Source organism: Phoxinus phoxinus (genome assembly GCF_949152265.1).
Source record: "Phoxinus phoxinus genome assembly, chromosome: 4".
Lineage (NCBI taxonomy): Eukaryota > Metazoa > Chordata > Actinopteri > Cypriniformes > Leuciscidae > Phoxinus > Phoxinus phoxinus.
Genome location: NC_136879.1, coordinates 44998548 through 45021047, shown reverse-complemented (window position 1 = coordinate 45021047; position 22500 = coordinate 44998548). Strand labels below are relative to the sequence as shown.

Sequence of the window (22500 nt, the reverse complement as noted above, 5' to 3'; positions counted from 1 at the left end):
CTTGACTAATGAAGGTGACTTGACTAATGAAGGTGACTTGACTCGACTAATGAAGGCGACTCGACCAATGAAGGGGACTTGACTCGACTAATGAAGGTGACTTGACTCGACTAATGAAGGTGACTTGACTCGACTAATGAAGGCGACTTGACTCGACTAATGAAGGTGACTTGACTCGACTAATGAAGGTGACTTGACTCGACTAATGAAGGTGACTTGACTCGACTAATGAAGGTGACTTGACTCGACTAATGAAGGTGACTTGACTCGACTAATGAAGGCGACTTGACTCGACTAATGAAGGCGACTTGACTCGACTAATGAAGGTAACTTGACTCGACTAATGAAGGTAACTTGACTCGACTAATGAAGGTAACTTGACTCGACTAATGAAGGTAACTTGACTCGACTAATGAAGGTAACTTGACTCGACTAATGAAGGTAACTTGACTCGACTAATGAAGGTAACTTGACTCGACTAATGAAGGTGACTTGACTCGACTAATGAAGGTGACTTGACTCGACTAATGAAGGTGACTTGACTCGACTAATGAAGGTGACTTGACTTGACTAATGAAGGTGACTTGACTCGACTAATGAAGGTGACTTGACTCGACTAATGAAGGTGACTCGACTAATGAAGGTAACTTGACTCGACTAATGAAGGTGACTTGACTCGACTAATGAAGGTAACTTGACTCGACTAATGAAGGTGACTCGACTAATGAAGGTAACTTGACTCGACTAATGAAGGTGACTTGACTCGACTAATGAAGGTGACTTGACTCGACTAATGAAGGTAACTTGACTCGACTAATGAAGGTGACTCGACTAATGAAGGTAACTTGACTCGACTAATGAAGGTGACTTGACTCGACTAATGAAGGTGACTTGACTCGACTAATGAAGGTGACTTGACTCGACTAATGAAGGTGACTTGACTCGACTAATGAAGGTGACTTGACTCGACTAATGAAGGTGACTTGACTTGACTAATGAAGGTGACTTGACTAATGAAGGTGACTTGACTAATGAAGGTGACTTGACTCGACTAATGAAGGCGACTCGACCAATGAAGGGGACTTGACTCGACTAATGAAGGTGACTTGACTAATGAAGGTGACTTGACTCGACTAATGAAGGTGACTTGACTCGACTAATGAAGGCGACTCGACCAATGAAGGGGACTTGACTTGACTAATGAAGGTGACTTGACTCGACTAATGAAGGCGACTCGACCAATGAAGGTAACTTGACTCGACTAATGAAGGTGACTTGACTTGACTAATGAAGGTGACTCGACTAATGAAGGTAACTTGACTAATGAAGGTGACTTGACTCGACTAATGAAGGTGACTTGACTTGACTAATGAAGGTGACTTGACTAATGAAGGTGACTTGACTAATGAAGGTGACTTGACTTGACTAATGAAGGTGACTTGACTAATGAAGGTGACTTGACTCGACTAATGAAGGTGACTTGACTCGACTAATGAAGGTGACTTGACTCGACTAATGAAGGTGACTTGACTCGACTAATGAAGGCGACTCGACCAATGAAGGGGACTTGACTTGACTAATGAAGGTGACTTGACTAATGAAGGTGACTTGACTTGACTAATGAAGGTGACTCGACTAATGAAGGTAACTTGACTCGACTAATGAAGGTGACTCGACTAATGAAGGTGACTTGACTAATGAAGGTGACTTGACTCGACTAATGAAGGTAACTTGACTCGACTAATGAAGGTGACTTGACTCGACTAATGAAGGTAACTTGACTCGACTAATGAAGGTAACTTGACTAATGAGGTAACTCGACTCACCATGTCTGTGTCGGCTCTCGGGACCCTGAACTCAAACGCAGTGTTTCCGTCGGAGTCCAGGAAGGTGATTCCACTCGGCCTGTTGATCCTGAAACACACACACACACACACACAGTGAGCGAGGGCGGGCGAGAGACACACACACAGAGTGTGAGGGCGGGCGAGAGACACACACGTGGTGCTTTACCTCTGGAAGGTGATGGAGAAGGTCAGGCTGGTGCGGGAGAGAGTGAATCGAGCCCGAGCGACTCCACTGGAACTGGGCAACCAAGAGTCCGACACACCCGTCAGCAGAGACACGAAATCTGAATCAAATAAAGCACAAAATAGAATAAAAATAACTAAATGAAATAAAGTACATTTTAAAATAATAATAATAATAATAATAATAAAGCAAAACACTAAAAATTAAGAAATTTCAGAATAATAAAATAAATTAATCTAAATAAATTAAATAAAAAAATTAAAAATAGTAATTTAATTTAAAAAAATATTTTGTTGTGTGGAGTCTCACCGGTCGCGCTGTCTCGGTGACTGTTCTCTTCAGAGCTGACGTAGGATCTGTCGTTGTACGACTTGTGCAGGTCGTCGTCTTTGTCCTGGAAGAACTCGAACAAAGACTCCGCCTCCTTCCTCGATGTGTCGCCTGTAACCACGGAAACCAAAGCGTATGATGTCACCAACGCACAACAACAGAGTCAATGTTCCAGAGCGGCATCCATAAACATGAGGAGCTCGAGACCGTCCACACACACGTTCAAGCTTTCCATCATTTCTTTACACACCAGTGCACAGAAAAACACACACTCCTTTTGTACCTTTGGGACATGTTTTGCAGCAGTGTCCTGGAGTCAGCACCGGATCGTCACAGGTCGGCTCGGGACAATCCTGCTTCATATTCCTGCAGCTCACCTTCCCAAACACCTTCCCTCTGCGACTCCTCTGCTGCTCGAGAGTGTGTGTGTGTGTGTGTGTGTGCGTGTGTGTGTGTGTGTGTGTGTGAGTGAGTGAGTGTGTGTGTGTGTGTATGTGTGTGTGTGTGAGAGAGAGAGAGAGCATCACACAAGCTGTTAATAGACTGTTTCAAAGCTGCTTCTGACAGTTATAAACATGAAAACAACAGTGTTGCAGAATTCAGCAGTAACAAAACACTTGCACAGCGTTACACTTTAAGTTACGAAATCTCTGAACGCTACTTTAGAATGTTCTCTGAACGCTACTTTAGAATGTTCTCTGAACGCTACTTTAGAATGTTCTCTGAACGCTACTTTAGAATGTTCTCTGAACGCTACTTTAGAATGTTCTCTGAACGCTACTTTAGAATGTTCTCTGAACGTTACTTTAGAATGTTCTCTGAACGCTACTTTAGAATGTTCTCTGAACGTTACTTTAGAATGTTCTCTGAACGCTACTTTAGAATGTTCTCTGAACGTTACTTTAGAATGTTCTCTGAACGCTACTTTAGAATGTTCTCTGAACGTTACTTTAGAATGTTCTCTGAACGCTACTTTAGAATGTTCTCTGAACGTTACTTTTGAATGTTCTCTGAACGCTACTTTAGAATGTTCTCTGAACGTTACTTTTGAATGTTCTCTGAACGCTACTTTAGAATGTTCTCTGAACGCTACTTTAGAATGTTCTCTGAACGCCACTTTAGAATGTTCTCTGAACGCTACTTTAGAATGTTCTCTGAACGCTACTTTAGAATGTTCTCTGAACGTTACTTTAGAATGTTCTCTGAACGTTACTTTTGAGTGTTCTCTGAACGTTACTTTTGAATGTTCTCTGAACGTTACTTTAGAATGTTCTCTGAACGCTACTTTAGAATGTTCTCTGAACGTTACTTTTGAATGTTCTCTGAACGTTACTTTAGAATGTTCTCTGAACGCTACTTTAGAATGTTCTCTGAACGTTACTTTTGAGTGTTCTCTGAACGTTACTTTTGAATGTTCTCTGAACGTTACGAATGTTCTCTGAACGCTACTTTAGAATGTTCTCTGAACGTTACTTTTGAATGTTCTCTGAACGCTACTTTAGAATGTTCTCTGAACGTTACTTTTGAATGTTCTCTGAACGCTACTTTAGAATGTTCTCTGAACGCTACTTTAGAATGTTCTCTGAACGCCACTTTAGAATGTTCTCTGAACGCTACTTTAGAATGTTCTCTGAACGCTACTTTAGAATGTTCTCTGAACGCTACTTTAGAATGTTCTCTGAACGCCACTTTAGAATGTTCTCTGAACGTTACTTTAGAATGTTCTCTGAACGCCACTTTAGAATGTTCTCTGAACGCTACTTTAGAATGTTCTCTGAACAATACTTTAGAATGTTCTCTGAACGTTACTTTTGAATGTTCTCTGAACGTTACTTTAGAATGTTCTCTGAACGTTACTTTTGAATGTTCTCTGAACATTACTTTTGAATGTTCTCTGAACGTTACTTTAGAATGTTCTCTGAACGTTACTTTTGAATGTTCTCTGAACGTTTCTTTTGAATGTTCTCTGAACGTTACTTTAGAATGTTCTCTGAACGTTACTTTTGAATGTTCTCTGAACATTACTTTTGAATGTTCTCTGAACGTTACTTTAGAATGTTCTCTGAACGTTACTTTTGAATGTTCTCTGAACGTTACTTTTGAATGTTCTCTGAACTTTACTTTTGAATGTTCTCTTATCGTTACATCGATCAATGTTGATCTGATTCTGTTCAATGACAATGGTGCAAAGTTCCTCATTTCCGCATGGAAAACACAGTGTGTGTGTGTGTGTGTGTGTGTGTGTGTGTGTGTGTGTGTGATGCTCACCGGCTCACAGTGACACATGACGCAGTGCATCACACCGAAGGGTTCTCCGAGGTCTGGATGCCACGTGTCTTCCAGCGAATAAAAGCGGCCACCGAAGGAGCATCCTGATGAGACAATAAACAAGAGCAGCGTGAGACTGTGTGTGTGTGTGTGTGTGTGTGTGTGTGTGTGTGTGTGTGTGTGTGTGTGTGTGTGTGTGTGTGTGTGTGTGTGTGTGTGTGTGTGTGTGTGTGTGTGTGTGGCAGAGCATCGGGAATGTGTACAGATCAGCTTCAAACGGCCGGTTGTGCGCCAGAGCTTCAGGAACACCAGCTAGAACGAGCCGTGAACACGATTTCTTTCCTTCCCAACCAAACCAGCGCTGGAAAGCAAAACATCTCCTCGGCTTTGTTTTGAAGAGAGAATGAGAGATTGGAGTAAATGTGGTGTTTAATGCATCTGGAATGAGGACCGTTTACAGAGCCAGACTATTAAACAATTTATTGTTGAGCTAAACACTTTCAAAGACACACACACTCACACACACACACACACACACACACACACACACACACACGTAAACCGTCCCGGGCTCTGGAGATAAATGGAGTCTGAGAGAGTGAGAGTGAGTGTGTGTGTGTGTGTGTGTGTGTGAGTGTGTGTGTGTGTGTGTGTGTGTGTGTGTGTGTGTGTGTGTGTGTGTGTGTGTGTGTGTGTGTGTGAGAGTGTGTGTGTGTGTGTGTGTGTGTCTTTGAAAGTGTTTAGCTATTTATTGTTGAGCTAAACACTTTCAAAGACACACACACACACACACACACACGTAAACCGTCCCGGGCTCTGGAGATAAATGGAGTCTGAGAGAGTGAGAGAGTGTGTGTGTGAGTGTGTGTGTGTGTGTGTGTGTGTGTGTGAGAGTGTGTGTGGCTCTCCTGGAGAAGTGGTCGAGGAGCTTCAACACATCAAAAACCTAAAGAACATGTTCCCCAATATAACCAGCATGAGAGATTATGAACTGGTTTCACTGCTGGTCAATGTACTGGTGCTGTACCGATCTGAAGACATCGAACACTTACACATGAGAACGCTTTACAGACAATAATGCAGAATCTGTCATCTCTTAAAAATAGCAGTTCTGTATCGGTATTGATGATCCACACTGTGTGTGTGTGTGTGTGTGTGTGTGTGTGTGTGTGTGTGTGTGTGTGTGTGTGTGTGTGTGTGTGTGTGTGTGTGCGCTAAACTAATTCTGTGCTCAGTATATTTTAGTTGTAATTACACTGCGTAACTTTAAGTGTGTTTAGTGTATTTTTGTGCTAAATTGGAGCAACTTCAAGTAAACTTTAAGTATACGCCTGTGTGGGAATAATTAATGCTCGATTAGTGATGTTACAGTGAACTTTATAAAGTACATTACACATTCATTACGAGTGTCTATCGAAACACACAATTAATATATCATAAGTGTGTTATATTTGAGTATTTGCTCAGTGATGCCTTCGGTTTATTCCAAATACTGCAAATTACACACTTTGTCTTCAGTGATAAATGCACATTAATAAACAGATATTACTCATATACTTTCTACAATATTGTATATTATAATGTATTTTGAAAGTATACATTCAATGAATTTTTACAATGATAATTTTCAGCACACAGTTAAAATATACATAAAATATGTTTTTAAGTAAAGTGCAAATGACTATTTTTCACTAGAACTTTTAACATCCAAAGCGTCTTAATATTAATGCATGCTCTAAAACGCGCGTTCTTTCTGAAAGCTGGATGTTTTGGAGTGTAAAGCTGTAGTTTGGAGTGTAAAGCTGTAGTTTGGAGTGTAAAGCTGTAGTTTGGAGTGTAAAGCTGTAGTTTGGAGTGTAAAGCTGTAGTTTGGAGTGTAAAGCTGTAGTTTGGAGTGTAAAGCTGTAGTTTGGAGTGTAAAGCTGTAGTTTGGAGTGTAAAGCTGTAGTTTGGAGTGTAAAGCTGTAGTTTGGAGTGTAAAGCTGTAGTTTGGAGTGTAAAGCTGTAGTTTGGAGGTTGTGATGCTGGTTCTCTTACCGGACAAGCCTTTGGACAACACGGGCTCGCGCTCGGGCTGGATCGGTAACGCGGGCGTCTTCAGACGCGAGCCCTGAACCGAAGACATGCACGCGCATCCTAGAATCCACAGCACGCGCAGCAACTCCATCCCTCGGGATTCGCCGAACTTTTCCTTCTCTTCACCCAAACACGAGTCAACACTGTTACAGGCCTATATACACACTCGTGTTCAATAATGACGGTCCGCTAATGCGCGTCCTCCTCAGACTGAGCTCACGGTGTCGCGAGCTGCGTGCGTGCGTGCGTGTGTGTGTGTGTGTGTGTGCGCGAGCGACTCCCGGTTTTATCCGGTGCTCGTGAGGGGGGGTGAGGGGGGCGGGACCTCAGATGCCCCAAAACTTCACCTGCGAATACCTTTAATACACATTACATGAATCACTTTAGACTTTTATTCTCCGTCTGGCATCTTTTCTATTCGAACGATCAATTGCACAGTTTCGCTTTTACTCTAAAAAATAAAATAAAAAAATCCAATGAACAATAATGTATAAAATAGCATAAAAAGCCATTGCTTTTGCATTTGTCCGTGAATTTGTGTGAATGTTGCTTTTAATAACAATGTTTGGCCATGTTTGAAGAATGATGCAATGGAACGTTCAAGATGAATATCTCCCGCTAATAAACACATGAACCGTTATTTCTGGATGTTCTCTGGACTCAACACGCAGGGTTTAAACGTTCTAACGACGGGTATGTGAACGCTAAGGGAACATTCCATTCTTCAAACGTTATGGGGACGTTACTTTTGAATTATAAACGCGTTCAGAGAGAGTCGGTCCACATCTCCCGAACGCGCGAGCGCAGATGCTGGTCCTCTTCATCTCCAGATCCTCATGAATGCGCTTGACCATTACTCTGCTCGAATCAAAGGCGGAGTGGGAGTCCTTTATTTCTCGAGACTTCCTTTCTTCCAGAAGAACAATGCATGTTCAGCGAGGAACCCAACAGTTCTGCGCAGACTTCAGCTCTTACACACACACACACACACACACACTGGACGAGGCTAAACTCAGGTCATCTCTGATGTTAACACACAAACATTAATAAAGTTCATGTATGGCTTTCATCTGAGAGCATTAACCTCAGAAGATCAATGACATTTCCTTGTCATATATGAGTGTTTAAATGATCTCCAGCTGACACGGAACGTTCTGGCAAGGTTTTCTCAACGTTATGAACAAACATTCTGTCACCATACATACTTTTTTCTGAAACGATTTTGTTCGTGTGACTTTTTTTTAACAAATGTTTCAGAACGTTCAAAAATACCGTTCCCATAATGTTTGAAGACTTGAATGTTCCCCTAACGTTCACATAACCGTCTTTAGAACATTTAAAACCCTGGCGTGTTGAAGCTTCAGAGAACGTTCAGAAATAACGTTTATTAGCTGGTGATTTCCAGTGTTCTCTGAGCGTTCTGGAACAAGTAACATTTAAAAACGTCATACGAACAAACTCCTTTCAGACTAAAAGTTCCACGAACGATATATTAATAACATGTCCGCTTCAAAGCGCCGCGTGATGGGCTCTAATCATACACTAATGATGATGATGATGCGCGCTGTAAACCGCGATGGCTTCCCGCTCTCTGTATACGGGGTCATTTCCCCTCCGCGGGGTTTGAAAGGCGAATAATGGAATAATAAAATCACAAAATAATAAAGTGTGTGAGTATATCAGTGGCCCCGGAAGGCGCGCGGATCCCCGCGGGTTCCCGCCATGCAGATGTTAAACGCGCGCGCGGGGTGTTCTGCATGAGAAAGGCGCGCGCAATAAACTCCAGCAGAGCCGCAGAGTCCTCGTGTTCTCCTTTCACTGCGAGATTATAGAGTTAAATAGAGATACGCGAACACGGAGAGAGAGAGGGGGGACAACTAAAGACACTCGAGGAAACATAACCTCCTGTCTTCATGCCATAAAGTCCGGGATAATCCTGGAGTGCGGATAGAGTGTATTTCTCGTGCCATTTATACGCCAATAATAGTGTTTGCATGAACGATACGCACTGTAGACCCTCGGGTAACATCATGGGTGTCGAGTGCAGATAAAGTGCGTATATTGCGCGCAAAACTGTGTTTGCCATATTTAAATGTAAAACTCGAGCTATAGATCCGCGCGCGAGATCATAACGAGTCAAACCTATATTAATACAGTTAAAGCGCATAATCATGCCAGTGATCACAGACAGAAGATATTTTTATATTAAACGATAATAGGCCTACATTTTACATTCAATAACACAAAAATACTGTTGTTTTATTCCATTTTAATTATAATATATGGTCTTTATTTTATTATAACTGAACACTTGTATATAATGTTTTCTGTTGTGTTTTATACAATTTATTTATAATGCATTCTCTGGTATTTTAAATATATAATTTATATGTAGGCTAATGCATTGTGTGCTTCCGTAATGAAGTGTGTGTGTGTGTGTGTGTGTGTGTCAGTCTCGTTATGCTCCGTTAAGACATGTGAGACAGAACTAATCACAATATACACAGCAAATGGTGTGTGTGTGTATTAGCGTTTCCGAAATGAGTTCACAGGTACACACGAGGTGCTTGAGTGTGTGTGTGTGTGTGAGGTGTGTGTGTGTAAGGTGTGTTATCTTCATGCTGATGGTGCTTCACACCTGCGCGCGCATCCGCTGAGAATGGGAATCCATCATCAGTCGATCATGAGCTCTTTACATTTCATCATGAGGTGATAACAGAAGATTACACACACTCATTCACGACCGACAGAAACCATAACGAGTGTGTGTGTGTGTGTGTTCTGACAGAAGATTACACACACTCATTCACGGGGAACCGACAGAAACCGCGTAATCAGTGTGTGTGTGTGTGTGTGTGTGTGTGTGTGTGGAACAGTTTCTGTCGTTTCTTACGCGAAAACGCGCGTGCACAGACTTTACTAAAATATCATAATAACCATACAAAATATCATTAATTTACCATGCAACTGATTTTAATATTTACATATTCTGGTTTAGATCAAAGGGCAATTATAGCTTCATTAATTATATCATAATACTTCGATATGCATACCTTTTTGGAATATGGTGATCAAACTAAATCATTGTATTTCATAAAATAATTATCTTTTGGATCATCTGATAGTATTATGTACTGTATATGTGAAAATGAAAAATTAGAAAATGGTGCAAAAGTTCATTTATTTCAGTAATTCAACTTAAAAGCTGAAACTAATATATTATATCGACTCATTAAAGTGAGATATTTAAAGCCTTTATTCGTTATAATTTTGATGAAACCCCCAAATTTAAAATTAGAAGGTTTTCATAAGCTGTACGCCATAATCATCAAAATATAACACATAAATATCTCACTTTGCATGTAATGAGTCTATATACTATATTAGTTTCAGCTTTTAAGTGGAATTACTGAAATAAATGAACTTTTGCACCATATTCAATTTTCCAGTTTCACCTGTAGATATATTTACATTATATTTATTTGTCAGGTGTAAAACACAAAATATTGATTTAACTTTAAAAAAAAATTAGGAAACGATTTGCCTTAAAATGATTGAGTAGCCTGAGTAAACTTTTGTAATGTGGAAAAATGATGTACATAAATATGTAATTAATGTGGAATTGTCAAATTCACATAACTTAATTTTTTTCAATTAAGTTGATCTACTTAATAAAGTGATCTAAACACGTTTACCAGTGTATGAACAGAGTTAACACATTAATGTTGTATAAGCGTGTGAGCGGTGTTTCTAAAGCGCTAAAGGCAGACTTTGAGACCTAATAAGAAAGTTATCAGTTGTTTAAAGGCTTCATCTGTTCATGCGTCTTTAGAATCTGTAATCTGTGTGTAATCTGTGTTGTGAGGTCTCTCCGCGAGGAGCTGATGGTCTTCTTGAGCTGGTCCACGTGTTCGCCAGTCTCCGGTGTCGGCGTGAAGCTGATGATGATGAGGAGAGGAAGCTCAGTCACTAACACACACTCCAGTAATACACACACACACACACACACACGCATACATTATCCCTGCAGAGCAGACAGACTATACACACACCGGTGTGAGCTTCTGCTTTCTCACCTGTGTGTGTGTGTGTGTGTGTGTGTGTGTTAATGATCAGAACACTTCAAGTGTGCTAAACTAATTCTGTGCTCAGTATATTTTAGTTGTAATTAAACTGCAGAACTTTAAGTGTGTTTCGTGTATTTTTGTGCTAAATTGGAGCAACTTCAAGTAAACTTTAAGTATACGCCTGTGTGGGAATAATTAATGCTCGATTAGTATAAGTATATGAAGTATCATAAGTGTATTATATTTGAGTATTTGCTCAGTGATGGCTTCGGCTTATTCCAAATACTGCACATTACACACTTTGTCTTCAGTGATAAATACACATTAATAAACAGATATTACTCATATACTTTCTACAATATCGTATAATGTATTTTGAAAGTATACTTTCAATGAATTTTTACAATGATGAATTCTTCACTTTTTTATCCACAAGCTGGAGAGCATTAGGGCCCTCATTGGTCCACATTTGCATGACCCTGGCATCTCTGTAACCTGTCCTGCTGTCTTGAACCAGTTTGAGCCGGTTAGCTTGCCTTTAGAAAAGATTATTGGTCAAATGAAGATCACTGGCTCCCCCAATGATGTGATTCCCCCTCGTCTTTTTAAAGAGGTTTTTCCTACAGTGGCACCCTGCATACTTGATATTGTTAATTTTAGTTTATTTACTGGAGTCGTACCTATGAGTTTTAAACATGCAGTTGTTCAACCCCTGTTAAAGAAACCTGGTCTGGACCGACTTGAGCTCTCTAGCTATCGGCCTATCTCCAAGCTCCCTTTGCTCTCCAACATTTTGGAGAAAGTTGTTTATCTGCAGCTGAGCACATTTTTGAATGACAATTGTATAACTGAAATGTTCCAGTCTGGGTTTAAGTCAGCCCACAGCACTGAGACCGCTCCAGACTCTGGTGATACTGTTGCTCTGCTGCTATTGGACCGTACGGCTGCGTTCGATACAGTTGACCACCACATCTTATTGTCTCGACTGGAGAACTGTGGGCATTAAGGGGTTGGCCTTAGCCTGGGTTATGTCCTATTTGGAAGGCAGAAGTTTTTCAGTTCAGGTCAGTGATGCTGTGTCCTCTTCGGCTCCTCTGTCGTGCGGAGTTCCTCAAGGGTCTGTCCTTGGGCCGCTACTTTTCTCAATGTACCTGCTGCCTCTTGGGTCAATCCTCAGAAGTCAATGTTTCGTTTCATTTTTATGCTGACGACTACCAAATATATGTGCCGCTAAGTCAGTCAAAAACCCTTTTAGAGTGTCTAAATGAAGTGAAAGCATGGATGGCTATGAATTTTTTGTATTTAAATGAGAGCAAAACTGAGTTTGTGATATTTGGTGACTCAGCTGCTGCGGTTCCTGTTGACCTGGGTTGTCTAACCCGAGACATTAGCCCTGTGGTTACAAACCTGGGAGTCAAGTTGGACGGTCATTTGAAACTTGATGCCCAGATTAGTGCAGTGGTGAAGATTAGTGCAGTGGTGAAGATTAGTGCAGTGGTGAAGACCAGCTTCTTCCAGCTGAGGCAACTAGTCAAAGTAAAACCGGTTTTATCGCGACATGATTTTGAAATTGTAATCCATGCTTTTATCACCACTCGTTTCGATTATTGCAATGCACTTTACACTGGTCTTAGCAAATCACTTATGGCACGATTACAACTAGTCCAAAATGCAGCTGCTCGTCTTTTAACTGGAACTCGAAAATTTGACCATTTTTCACCCATCCTCCAATCCCTCCACTGGCTCCCTGTGCACTCTCGCACTGATTTTAAAATTATTTTATTTGTTTTTAAATGTCTGCATGGCCTGGCCCCCCAGTACCTGTCCGATCTGCTCGTGCCCTACACCCCCTTTCGTTTGCTCCGGTCGGCTGACCAGGCACTGCTGGTCGTCCCCAAGACCAAACGTAACTCCAGAGGGGACCGTGCGTTTGCCGTGGCAGCTCCGAGACTCTCCTGAGCTGTCTTTGAGCTGCCTTTGCACATCAGACTGACTGAGGCTCTTTCTGTTTTTAAATCCGTCTTAAAACTCATTTATTTTCTTTGGCTTTTAACTCAGTTTGAGGGTTGACTTTCAGTTTTGTAATACGGATGTATTTATCTTTATAGTTAATTATTGTTTTATTATTTTTTGTTGCGCCTCTGTTGTATATTATTGTTTATTTATAGACTGTGTTCAGCACTTTGGTCAACAGTGTTGTTTTTAAGATGCTTTATAAATAAAATAAAATAAAAAAGGAATGATAATTTTCAGCACGCAGTTAAAATAAACATAAAATATGTTTTTAAGTAAAGTGCAAATAAATACACTTTTAAAAAAATAAACAGAATTTTCACCTCAAGTATATTTTTAGAAAATATACTACATTTTAATGTGTGTTAAAAAGTTAGTTTATGTTCTGAAAATAGGTAGAAGCATGATGGTAATATTCCTTTATTAATTTTGTAATTATATTTCTTCAATAATAACTGAGAGCACTTTCAGCAAGACTCTCACACCGCTTGTGTTCACACGGGGACTTGTGTGTGTGTTCCAGTTAGTGTGTGTGTGTGACTCTTTACACACTTTAGAATGTGACTTTAGAATGTTCTCTGAACGTTACTTTAGAATGTTCTCTGAACGTTACTTTTGAATGTTCTCTGAATGTTACTTTTGAATGTTCTCTGAAAGTTACTTTAGAATGTTCTCTGAACGTTACGTTACTTTTAAATGTTCTCTGAACGTTACTTTAGAATGTTCTCTGAACGTTACGTTACTTTTAAATGTTCTCTGAACGTTACGTTACTTTTGAATGTTCTCTGAACGTTACTTTTGAATGTTCTCTGAACGTTACTTTTGAATGTTCTCTTATTGTTACTTTTGAATGTTCTCTGAACGCTACTTTAGAATGTTCTCTGAACGTTACTTTAGAATGTTTTCTGAATGTTACTTTTGAATGTTCTCTGAACGTTACTTTAGAATGTTCTCTGAATGTTACTTTTGAATGTTCTCTGAACGCTACTTTTGAATGTTCTCTGAACGTTACTTTAGAATGTTCTCTGAACGCTACTTTAGAATGTTCTCTGAACGTTACTTTAGAATGTTCTCTGAACGTTACTTTTGAATGTTTTCTGAACGTTACTTTAGAATGTTCTCTGAACGTTACTTTTGAATGTTCTCTGAACGTTACTTTTGAATGTTCTCTGAACGTTACTTTTGAATGTTCTCTGAACGTTACTTTTGAATGTTCTCTGAACGTTACTTTAGAATGTTCTCTGAACGTTACTTTAGAATGTTCTCTGAACGCTACTTTAGAATGTTCTCTGAACGTTACTTTTGAATGTTCTCTGAACGTTACTTTAGAATGTTCTCTGAACGCTACTTTAGAATGTTCTCTGAACGTGATCTCTTTCATTTCTTTCCCCTTAAAAATGAAACTTACTGACCCCAAACTTGTGAACGGCAGTGTTTAATGTTACAAAAGATTGTTTCAGATTAATGCTGTTCTTTTGAAAGTTCAATGTCAGTGTAAATAACTGTTGTTTGTGCAGTAAATTACACTTTACTATATATTCACATAAACAGCTGATTTACATTAAAATAATATTTCACAATATTACTCTATTGTTTTCTTGTATTTTTGATCAAATAAATGCAGCCTTGGTGAGCAGAAGAGACTTCTGTTAAAAAACGACTGGTGGTGTGTATCAGTATTTATTTAGCATGTATAGTGTCTCAGTCCAGATGTGTGTTTAATTCTCAATCTCTCCCACTGAATATAAATAACAGTAGAGAAATCCCCAGCAGAAGCGAGACGTCAACGAATGTTCTTGCTGCTGTTACTCTGTACTGGTATTGTGTTCAGACAGTGACCCGACACTGGAAACGAGACCCGAATCTGAGTCCGACACGGTCGACATCTCCTCGAACTTCTGAACCACGGCCCTCACGGACCCGAACGACAGGCCCCGCCTCCAGCGCCCAGACCCCGCCCCTCCTGGACCCCGATAGGTGGAGCTGGGGCTGAGAAACACGTGATTGGGCGGCGGCAGGCCGGGGCGGAGTTTGAGTCTTCCCTGGCCCAATTGGAGAGCAGGACGAAGGGGAACGCTAAAGTGGGAGGGGACAGCGGCAAGAAACTCTTGAGTGACAGGATTGTGGAAGGTGATTGAAGCTCCGCCCACATTGAGAAACACGCCCACTGTCTTCAGCTGAGGAGGAATAAGGCGGAGGAGCTCACGGCGTCCGTCAAATACCGCGTGAAACGCTAGGCCACGCCTCTCCAACCACCAGCCACGCCCATCACATGATGATATCACACCTGAGGCAAGAACCAATCACACTTATATGAATCGTAACAGCACAACGCCTCATCCTTCCCTCGCGGCTTGTAACACATCTTTCCCTCGGGGATCAAAATGACCCGGAGCCCTAAAATTATACTTCATTATTTTTTATAAAATAATAATAATCCAGGTCAGAATGAGCCGAGGGAAGGATTAGTAGAAGAGCAAGGCCTACATTTGTTTTAATATCTCTGACAAAATATCTCTGCATAAACATATTCAGCATCTCCTCTCTTACCGATCCTATAGAGGGCACTGTTGCAGACGTCGATCTCCCAGTAATACTGTCCTCTCGAGATGCTCACGCTCCCGCACACCTGAGGCAGTGGAGGCGGGTCGATCCGCTCATCCTCACAGCACACCTGACTCATGACGCTCACGGAGAGGGCGGAGCCTGAGAGGCGAAGCGGCGAATCAGAGCGCGACGAATCCAGAGCGAACACCAGACCTGCAGACGTCAGTTACACAGATAAATGAGAGAAGACTGTGGAAGTGCATTTACACATGCACACAGGAGAAATAATCATGCTTCATAAGTCATAATTATAGCATAAAATGTCATCAGTTATGACAATATGTCAAAATTATGACATGCTAAGTCGAAATTCTGATTTAATAGGTCATATTTATGACATAGGTTAAAATTATAACTTTATATATATAAAAAAAAGTTGTAATTAATCATAGCAAAATGTAAAACTTATGAGAAAACTTTCTTTTATCTTAGTATATCATAATTCTGATTTAGTATGTCATAATTTTGACTTTGCGCCCTGTGTAGGCCATGATCAGCGATTAATCAATGTCAAGCTTAAAGAAATGTGCAGTATGCAGTGTGTAGTGTGCAGTATGCAGTGTGTAGTGTGCAGTAAGCAGTGTAATATATAGTGTGCAGTGTGTAGTGTGCAGTAAGCAGTGTAATATATAGTGTGCAGTGTGTAGTGTGCAGTATGCAGTAGTGTGGTGTGCAGTGTGTGTAGTATGCAGTGTATAGTGTGCACTATACAGTGTGTAATGTGCAGTAAGCAGTGCAGTGTGTAGTGTGCAGTATGCAGTAGTGTGTGGTGTGCAGTGTGTGTAGTATGCAGTGTATAGTGTGCACTATGCAGTGTGTAATGTGCAGTAAGCAGTGTAATATATAGTGTGCAGTGTGTAGTGTGCAGTATGCAGTAGTGTGTGGTGTGCAGTGTGTGTAGTATGCAGTGTATAGTGTGCACTATACAGTGTGTAGTGTGCAGTAAGCAGTGCAATATGTAGTGTGCAGTGTGCAGTATGCAGTAGTGTGTGGTGTGCAGTGTGTGTAGTATGCAGTGTATAGTGTGCACTATACAGTGTGTAGTGTGCAGTAAGCAGTGCAATATGTAGTGTGCAGTGTGTAGTGTGCAGTATGCAGTAGTGTGTAGTGTTCAGTGTGTAGTATGCAGTGTGTAGTGTGCAGTATGCAGTAGTGTGTAGTGTATAATGTGCAAAAAGCAGTGCGATTTTGCAGTAAGCAGTAGTGTGCAGTGTGTAGTGTGTAGTGTGCAGTGGTGTGTAGTGTGCAGTAGTGTGTAGTGTATAGTGTGCAAAAAGCAGTGTGATTGTGCAGTAAGCAGTAGTGTGCAGTATACAGTGTGTGTAGTATGCAGTGTGTAGTGTGTAATATACTGTATGTAGTGCGCAGTAGTGTGTAGTATGCAGTGTGTAGTGTGTAGTGTGCAGTAGTGTGTAGTGCGCAGTAGTGTGTAGTATGCAGTGTGTAGTGTGTAGTGTGCAGTAAGCAGTGTAATATGTAGTGTGCAGTGTGCAGTGTGCAGTATGCAGTAGTGTGTGGTGTGCAGTGTGTGTAGTATGCAGTGTATAGTGTGCACTATACAGTGTGTAGTGTGCAGTAAGCAGTGCAATATGTAGTGTGCAGTGTGCAGTATGCAGTAGTGTGTGGTGTGCAGTGTGTGTAGTATGCAGTGTATAGTGTGCACTATACAGTGTGTAGTGTGCAGTAAGCAGTGCAATATGTAGTGTGCAGTGTGTAGTGTGCAGTATGCAGTAGTGTGTAGTGTTCAGTGTGTAGTATGCAGTGTGTAGTGTGCAGTATGCAGTAGTGTGTAGTGTATAATGTGCAAAAAGCAGTGCGATTTTGCAGTAAGCAGTAGTGTGCAGTGTGTAGTGTGTAGTGTGCAGTGGTGTGTAGTGTGCAGTAGTGTGTAGTGTATAGTGTGCAAAAAGCAGTGTGATTGTGCAGTAAGCAGTAGTGTGCAGTATACAGTGTGTGTAGTATGCAGTGTGTAGTGTGTAATATACTGTATGTAGTGCGCAGTAGTGTGTAGTATGCAGTGTGTAGTGTGTAGTGTGCAGTAGTGTGTAGTGCGCAGTAGTGTGTAGTATGCAGTGTGTAGTGTGTAGTGTGCAGTAAGCAGTGTAATATGTAGTGTGCAGTGTGCAGTGTGTAGTGTGCAATATGTAGTGAGCTGTAGTGTGTAGTATGCAGTGTGTAGTATGCAGTGTGTAGTGTGCAGTGTGTAGTGTGCAGTAAGCAGTGTAATATGTAGTGTGCAGTGTGTAGTGTGTAGTGTGCAGTGTGTAGTGTGCAGTGTGTAGTGGTGTGTAGTGTGCAGTAGTGTGTAGTATGCAGTGTGTAGTGTATAGTGTGCAGTATATAGTGTGCAGTAGTGTGTAGTGTGCAGTAGTGTGTAGTATGCAGTGTGTAGTATGCAGTGTGTAGTGTGCAGTGTGTAGTGTGCAGTAAGCAGTGTAATATGTAGTGTGCAGTGTGTAGTGTGTAGTGTGCAGTGTGTAGTGTGCAGTAGTGTGTAGTATGCAGTGTGTAGTGTGTAGTGTGCAGTATGTAGTGTGCAGTATGAACGGCCTACCTGTAACTGATCTCTCCATTTCCTCTTCAGAAAGATCTACACTGCCATCTAAAGGACAGAGACGGCAAGTACACAGAAACAATAAGAGGAAGAAGAAAATGAATACGTAAACTGCTTCATAGAGTGAGGGAAGCTGTGTTTACCTCAGGTAAGGGGTGTTTATGCAGTAGCAAGTAACTCAAGTCATTTTAGCAATAATCCAACGATACAAATATTTCCCAATATATTATCATGATGATATTGTCTATGTCTTGGTAGCTACTGTTTTCATGCAGGACACTCACCCGTCTCCTCGCTCGCTTTAGGGTCAGGGGTCACCGTGGGGTCAAAGGGCAGACAGGTCAAAGCAGACGACCAATCAAAGCAGGGCAGCTCGACACTGTGACGACAGTTCGGACACAGAACGGCACAGATTGGACGAGAGGCGGAGGTCACGCCCCTGACCACGCCCCCGCCCCACACAGGCCCCGCCCCCTCGGCCAGGCAGCGCGCGCACAGTGTGTGAGAACAGGGTAGAATCAGCGCGACGTCAAACACGCGACGACACGACGCACAGCAACGCGACGCGTCATCTCCGCAAACACAGGCCATCAGAGAACAACAACACTCTCACTAAACCCACCAGATCCAGATCCTGTCATCTCCAGAGGATAAGAGACAACACCACATCTGCACGCGCTGCTGCTGAGAGAGAGAGAGAGAGAGAGAGAGAGAGAGAGAGAGAGAGAGAGAGAGAGAGAGAGAGAGAGAGAGAGGGAGAGAGAGAGAGAGAGGGAGAGAGAGAGAGAGAGAGAGAGACGCTTTCCTTTATCAGCCTCTCCATTGCTTGTGGTCGCCATGGTGACAGCCCTGCACCCCATAAACACACAGACAGAGACACTCTAAAGAGAGAGGTTCACGTTTATTATACAGCATGTGAATTATGGCTTTGAAACAGATTCTGAATCTGATTTAAATATGAACCCGTTGTGAGTCCGAGTTTGACTCATAAATCATCGCACTAGTGAAACACACACTGATGATGATGACGAGCGGATCAGAAAAGAGAAGAGAATATGAATGCATAAGCAAAAAACAATGAATGCATATGATTATGAAATAAACGCAGGCGAGCATGGATAAAACACTGACGTCATGAACCTGATGCGCGTCTCATCTGATGTACGGTCTGCGCATGCGCACCACTCAGCGCTCAGAAAACATCCAGAAATAACGTTTTCATAACTTTATGAAAGCTGACGCACGCGGACACGCACACACGCACACACACACACACACACACACACACACACACACACACACACACACACACACACACACACACACACACTCTGCGCGGGTAAGACATATGAAGAGTTGAAGAGTTATTGTGTTATAGTTGTGCACCAGTTCATATCATAGGATTGTGCAGATATGGAATATGATGCAGATGACAGTGCTGGTGAAATATGCAGCAGGTTTAATAACAGGGTTACAATGTGTATGATTGCACAATATATGATTTTATTGAACATTGAGCAACAGATTTAGTGTGAAAATAAATCAAAACAGTTTGTGCTATTTCATCTGGATAAAACAATATTTACATTTTATATTCTTTTATAAAGATAAACCCGGAAATAGTACAAACTGTTTTTATTTTGAACATATTTTATTGACAATATTGAACAAAACATTATTGATTTATCCATTTTTGTTTGTCAATATGTCAATAAAACGTTCATTTTATCAATACAGAAACAATCTGAATGTGAAAAAAAACAAAAAAATCTGATTTCCCGTCTGAGTGTAATCATGTCAACATCAGCCGGTTGTTTATTATCATGTTAATTATTGTTCCTTTATTCTTCTGTAATTGAATTACTTTCAACAAGAACTCCAAATATAGTCATTATGTTATGGATTTTCATTTGCTAAATCTACAACGTTTTAAAAAACCTCAAATATTAGATGAAGTGAGGATCAGCTACATGTCCACGTGCATTATTAATATATATTTCTCTGTGCCATATAGTGTTTAAAAGAGAATAAAGTCAATATTCTCAATATACACCGTATATATACTGTATATGATAGTGGTTTTCAAACTGTGATGTTATTGTGCAATAATCTTCAGTTAATACGCTTCTCAGCATGTGTGTGTGTGTGTGTGTGTGTGTGTGTGTGTGTGTGTGTGACATGTTGAGGCAGAATCCTCTCGATCTTGATCTTCATAGACACGACGACTCGTTTGCAGATTTATGATTATCTTTATGAAGACCGACAGTGTGTTATTGTGAAGATGAGGGTCTTGAGAATCATGCATATGACGGGCATGATGTTATGATACTGATGATGATATTCTGATATTGCTGTTTCGGGGAAGCTCATGGTGCAGTTATTATAGTAAATGAGCCATTGTGTATGAAACTAGTGAACATGAGTTCATATCACAGCAGTGATCTGACATCACAGCAGTGATCTGACATTACAGCAGTGATCTGACATTAGAGCAGTGATCTGACATTACAGCAGTGATCTGACATTACAGCAGTGATCTGACATTACAGCAGTGATCTGACATTACAGCAGTGATCTGACATTACAGCAGTGATCTGACATTACAGCAGTGATCTGACATTACAGCAGTGATCTGACATTACAGCAGTGATCTGACATTACAGCAGTGATCTGACATTACAGCAGTGATCTGACATTACAGCAGTGATCTGACATTACAGCAGTGATCTGACATTACAGCAGTGATCTGACATTACAGCAGTGATCTGACATTACAGCAGTGATCTGACATTACAGCAGTGATCTGACATTACAGCAGTGATCTGACATTACAGCAGTGATCTGACATTACAGCAGTGATCTGACATTACAGCAGTGATCTGACATTACAGCAGTGATCTGACATTAGAGCAGTGATCTGACTTTAGAGCAGTGATCTGACATTACAGCAGTGATCTGACATTACAGCAGTGATCTGACATTACAGCAGTGATCTGACATTACAGCAGTGATCTGACATTTGAGCAGTGATCTGACATTACAGCAGTGATCTGACATTAGAGCAGTGATCTGACATTACAGCAGTGATCTGACATTAGAGCAGTGATCTGACATTACAGCAGTGATCTGACATTAGAGCAGTGATCTGACATTACAGCAGTGATCTGACATTTGAGCAGTGATCTGACATTACAGCAGTGATCTGACATTACAGCAGTGATCTGACATTACAGCAGTGATCTGACATTACAGCAGTGATCTGACATTACAGCAGTGATCTGACATTACAGCAGTGATCTGACATTACAGCAGTGATCTGACATTACAGCAGTGATCTGACATTACAGCAGTGATCTGACATTACAGCAGTGATCTGACATTACAGCAGTGATCTGACATTACAGCAGTGATCTGACATTAGAGCAGTGATCTGACATTACAGCAGTGATCTGACATTAGAGCAGTGATCTGACATTACAGCAGTGATCTGACATTACAGCAGTGATCTGACATTACAGCAGTGATCTGACATTACAGCAGTGATCTGACATTACAGCAGTGATCTGACATTACAGCAGTGATCTGACATTACAGCAGTGATCAGACATTACAGCAGTGATCTGACATTAGAGCAGTGATCTGTCATTACAGCAGTGATCTGACATTACAGCAGTGATCTGACATTACAGCAGTGATCTGACATTACAGCAGTGATCTGACATTACAGCAGTGATCTGACATTACAGCAGTGATCTGACATTACAGCAGTGATCTGACATTACAGCAGTGATCTGACATTAGAGCAGTGATCTGACATTACAGCAGTGATCTGACATTACAGCAGTGATCTGACATTACAGCAGTGATCTGACATTACAGCAGTGATCTGACATTACAGCAGTGATCTGACATTACAGCAGTGATCTGACATTACAGCAGTGATCTGACATTACAGCAGTGATCTGACATTACAGCAGTGATCTGACATTAGAGCAGTGATCTGACATTAGAGCAGTGATCTGACATTAGAGCAGTGATCTGACATTACAGCAGTGATCTGACATTAGAGCAGTGATCTGACATTACAGCAGTGATCTGACATTACAGCAGTGATCTGACATTACAGCAGTGATCTGACATTACAGCAGTGATCTGACATTACAGCAGTGATCTGACATTTGAGCAGTGATCTGACATTACAGCAGTGATCTGACATTAGAGCAGTGATCTGACATTACAGCAGTGATCTGACATTACAGCAGTGATCTAACATTACAGCAGTGATCTGACATTACAGCAGTGATCTGACATTAGAGCAGTGATCTGACATTACAGCAGTGATCTGACATTAGAGCAGTGATCTGACATTAGAGCAGTGATCAGACATTACAGCAGTGATCTGACATTACAGCAGTGATCAGACATTAGAGCAGTGATCTGACATTAGAGCAGTGATCTGACATTAGAGCAGTGATCTGACATTACAGCAGTGATCTGACATTACAGCAGTGATCTGACATTACAGCAGTGATCTGACATTACAGCAGTGATCAG

General features: G+C 41.1%; 2 protein-coding genes across 2 annotated transcripts in view; both read right to left on the bottom strand.

Moving 5' to 3' along the window:
* The window catches only part of chrd (chordin), a 22423-nt gene extending 15504 nt beyond the window's left edge, over window positions 1-6919 (bottom strand). Inside the window, exons 1-6 of the mRNA XM_079611132.1 lie at window positions 6667-6919; window positions 4630-4733; window positions 2645-2771; window positions 2341-2472; window positions 2014-2131; window positions 1827-1914 (exon numbers count right to left, since the gene is read on the bottom strand). Coding sequence (XP_079467258.1) covers window positions 1827-1914; window positions 2014-2131; window positions 2341-2472; window positions 2645-2771; window positions 4630-4733; window positions 6667-6796 — 699 coding nt within the window. The 5' untranslated portion in view covers window positions 6797-6919. The remainder of the gene's footprint in view (window positions 1-1826; window positions 1915-2013; window positions 2132-2340; window positions 2473-2644; window positions 2772-4629; window positions 4734-6666) is intronic.
* Window positions 6920-14206: 7287 nt separating this feature from the next.
* LOC306997731 (uncharacterized protein) lies at window positions 14207-18870 on the bottom strand. The gene is made up of 4 exons (XM_079611155.1): window positions 18231-18870; window positions 17947-17994; window positions 15336-15545; window positions 14207-15072 (listed from the first exon to the last, which is right to left on the bottom strand). Exons 1-4 carry the CDS (start codon window positions 18535-18537, stop codon window positions 14591-14593), a joined length of 1047 nt encoding a protein of 348 aa, XP_079467281.1. The 5' UTR covers window positions 18538-18870; the 3' UTR covers window positions 14207-14590.
* Window positions 18871-22500: the final 3630 nt, after the last annotated feature.

What these genes read in the sequence shown, in the direction of transcription:
- LOC306997731 (XM_079611155.1), bottom strand. Translation starts at nt 18,537, where the DNA reads ATGGCCTGTGTTTGCGGAGATGACGCGTCGCGTTGCTGTGCGTCGTGT. An exon ending in TAAAGCGAGCGAGGAGACGG is followed by an intron (nt 17,995 to 18,230) that starts GTGAGTGTCCTG and finishes TCTGTCCTTTAG; the next exon opens with ATGGCAGTGTAGATCTTTCT. An exon ending in CAGTGCCCTCTATAGGATCG is followed by an intron (nt 15,073 to 15,335) that starts GTAAGAGAGGAG and finishes TTCTTGCCTCAG; the next exon opens with GTGTGATATCATCATGTGAT.